The sequence below is a fragment of the Bison bison genome, unplaced genomic scaffold (genome assembly GCF_000754665.1).
Source record: "Bison bison bison isolate TAMUID 2011002044 unplaced genomic scaffold, Bison_UMD1.0 scf7180017864193, whole genome shotgun sequence".
Taxonomy (NCBI): domain Eukaryota; kingdom Metazoa; phylum Chordata; class Mammalia; order Artiodactyla; family Bovidae; genus Bison; species Bison bison.
The window spans coordinates 24,284-27,704 of NW_011494765.1; the positions used below are offsets into that span (position 1 = coordinate 24,284).

A 3,421-nucleotide genomic window follows, 5' to 3' on the forward strand; every position below is an offset into this window, starting at 1 on the left:
AAATGGGAAGTCTGTCCTTAATTAAAAGAGTATCAGCAGACTCTGAGATCAAGTTCTACCACCAAATACATTTTGTAAGTGACTCACTTCTCACATTAGTAGAATGAAAGAAAATAAGTCACTGTTTTCTCTCCTTCTCAAACACAAAATATATGCTGATTGCATATAATTGAAAGCATATGGAAGCCATTTGTACAGTGTAGGCTGTGGGAATCTAAATGGATATAGGTATGAATGATGGCAAATGGGTGAGCTGGTTGTTGAGGTCATATTGAGCATAAAAATCCTCTTTCAAAGACTGAAATAACATGTCTCAAAGGCATGGCTCTTCTGATCAATTAAATAAGGGGAGGGAGAGTATGTAAATAAGAGTAGAGACTTAATAAAAACTTGAGTAAAGAGTGCTGACTCTCACAGTCACTGGCTGTGTGATCAAGGGCTGGTTTCTTAGCATCTCTTAGCTTTAGAGCATCACACATACATGATGTGTATGCTAAAATCCGTTTATTTTGTCTGGTGAATAGTAGACCCCATGCTCAGTAAGTGTCAATTACATTAAGACTGATAGTGGGGACTAGCCATGGAAATCAGATAAATATTAATTCTAATAGGCATCACTTATCATATAGCACCTACCAGCTCTCATATCCTAGGGCAAATGTTCCAGTGCCTCCCTGCATATGACTACCTAGATTGAGGCAATTTGATTCACTAAAGGTAGATGCAGAGAATTGAACAACAATGGAGATGGTGAAATACAATTTATTTCACTCCAAATTAAACAAAATGCATCAAGTTAAGTTCTATCAGGAAATTAACCACAGGGTCTAGGGTGTGTGTGGCTCTGCATCTCCCGTGGGGCACTGGGAGCCCATGTAGATTAACACAGCTTTGAGATAAGCTACCTGGTCTCCTCTCATTCCTGGTGTAATGAATGGGTTTCTGAAGATTAATCCAGGATGCATCTGGATACCTACACTGGTGTAAAGATAATAAATGATGTATCTGTGCCCTTACTATGTGAACATTGTTCTAATATCGTTACTCACATTGAATCATTTAATTCTTCTACAATCCCTATGTGTAAGTGTTACTTTGAGTATTGGTAGAGTTTCAAAATGAAGCTGGGAGAGAGTAAGTTTATGCAAATAACTAGAAAGTCTTGGAGTCAGAACCCACTAGAAGTCTCATCACAAATACAATGAACTGAGCAAGTTTCTGAAGAGGCTACTCCTGGGCATATGAGTTCCCAGAAGGAAGGGTCTTTCTCTGTCTGTTTTCTCCAGCAAAGAGTCTCTTGATAGAACTATTTGTCTTTCATATTGTTAAACAAATAAATAAGTTTCCCCTGGTATACACTGAAGGACAATTTTTGCTCATTGGAGTTTTGATAACTTCCTCCTGCTCCACTGGGGGAGGGTGGGGGTTGAGGTGATAGCATGTGAGGAATATCCTGAGGAATTCCTCAGTGGAAAACAGATAGCCCTACAGTGATTGTCGCTATCATGATTTATCATCTGGGACATTTCCAATCTAAGCAGAGAGACAAGGAGCATGAGGAGGGAGAACCAGAGCAGCGTGTCTGAGTTCCTCCTCCTGGGGCTGCCCATCTGGCCAGAGCAGCAGGGCATGTTCTTCGCCCTGTTCCTGGGCGTGTACCTGACCACGGTGCTGGGCAACCTGCTCATCCTCCTGCTCATCAGGCTGGACCCTCGCCTCCACTCCCCCATGTACTTCTTCCTCAGCCACTTGGCCCTCACTGACGTCTCCTTCTCATCTGTCACTGTCCCTAAGATGCTCATCAACATGCAGACTCAGCATCAATCCATCTCCTATGTAGGGTGTGTAACACAGACATATTTCTTCCTCTTTTTTACTGATCTGGATGATTTCCTGCTCACCTCGATGGCCTATGATTGGTACGTGGCCGTCTGCCACCCTCTCCACTACAGCACCATCATGGGACAGGGGCTGTGCACCTTACTAGTAACTGCATCCTGGATTCTCTCCTGTGCCAGTGCCCTGTGTCACACCCTTCTTCTGACCCGGCTGTCCTTTTGTGCTGACCACAGCATCCCCCATTTCTTCTGTGACCTTGATGCCCTGCTGAAGCTCTCCTGCTCAGACACATCCCTCAACAAGCTGGCCATTTTCACAGTAGGAGTGGCCGTCATTGTCCTCCCACTAGTATGCATCCTGATCTCTTATGGACACATTGGGGCCACCATCCTGAAGGTCCCCTCCACCAAGGGGATCTGCAAAGCATTGTCCACATGTGGCTCCCACCTCTCTGTGGTTTTCCTATTTTATGGAACAATTATTGGACTGTATACTTTACCCTCATCCAGCACCCCTAATGACAAGAACATAATAGCTTCAGTGATGTACACAGTGGTCACACCCATGCTGAACCCTTTCATCTACAGCCTGAGGAACAGAGACATGAAGGGGGCTCTCGAGAGACTTTCCAGGAGAGAGATCTTCTTTTCTAAGTAGTAATACCTCACCATTTCAGTTCTTCCTTCAACAAATGGCACAAGTGTCAGACATTCCTCCATGGAAAACCATGCCGAAGACCATCCCTGTTGCTGGTACCCACCCCATTTCCCTGTTTCCAGCCACTTGCTTTTCTGTTTACTCCTCCTGAAAGCAGTGAATTCCAGGCATAGACACACCAAGTGCTATTTGTTGTAACCATCTGTGTTCTTTGAACCAACTTCTTTTTGCTTTAGCTTTATTTTATGTCTCTTTCTGTTTCATAAGCCTTGGGATCTGGCAACACTAGAGCACCATCATCTTAGTTGTCTTCAAAGCACCAAATGTCTTTTAAGTCATGAGTAGGAAATGTCATTGGATAAGGCAATGGCACCCCACTCCACTACTCTTGCCTGGAAAATCCCATGGACCGAGGAGCCTGGTAGGCTGCAGTCCATGGGGTCGCTAAGAGTCGGACACGACTGAGCGACTTCACTTTCACTTTTTACTTTCATGCATTGGAGAAGGAAATGGCAACCCACTCCAGTGTTCTTGCCTGGAGAATCCCAGGGATGGGGGAGCCTGGTGGGCTGCCGCCTATGGGGTTGCACAGAGTTGGACACGACTGAAGCAATTTAGCAGCAGCAGCAGCAGGAATGTCATCCTTTACAATTACACTATTGATTTATAGTTATGGATAGACCAAAAAAATCCCTACTTTGATACATATGTTTCCTCTTTAAAGAAAAGAAATTTTGAGTGCTAATTTATTTGCTATTTAGATTTGTTAGGCATTTTAAATTGGAGAAGGCAATGGCAACCCACTCCAGTACTCTCGCCTGGAAAATCGCATGGACAGAGGAGCCTGGTAGGCTGCAGTCCATGGGGTCGGGAAGAGTCAGACATGACTGAGGGACTTCACTTTCACTTTTCACTTTCATGCATT

At 44.3% G+C, this 3,421-nt stretch overlaps 1 protein-coding gene across 1 annotated transcript in view; it reads left to right on the plus strand.

The window, feature by feature from the left end:
• The first annotated feature begins 1,554 nt into the window (after positions 1 to 1,554).
• The window catches only part of LOC104991505 (olfactory receptor 50-like), a 17,990-nt gene continuing 16,123 nt past the window's right edge, over positions 1,555 to 3,421 (plus strand). The window contains 1 exon segment of the mRNA XM_010844003.1: positions 1,555 to 2,059. Coding sequence (XP_010842305.1) covers positions 1,555 to 2,059 — 505 coding nt within the window.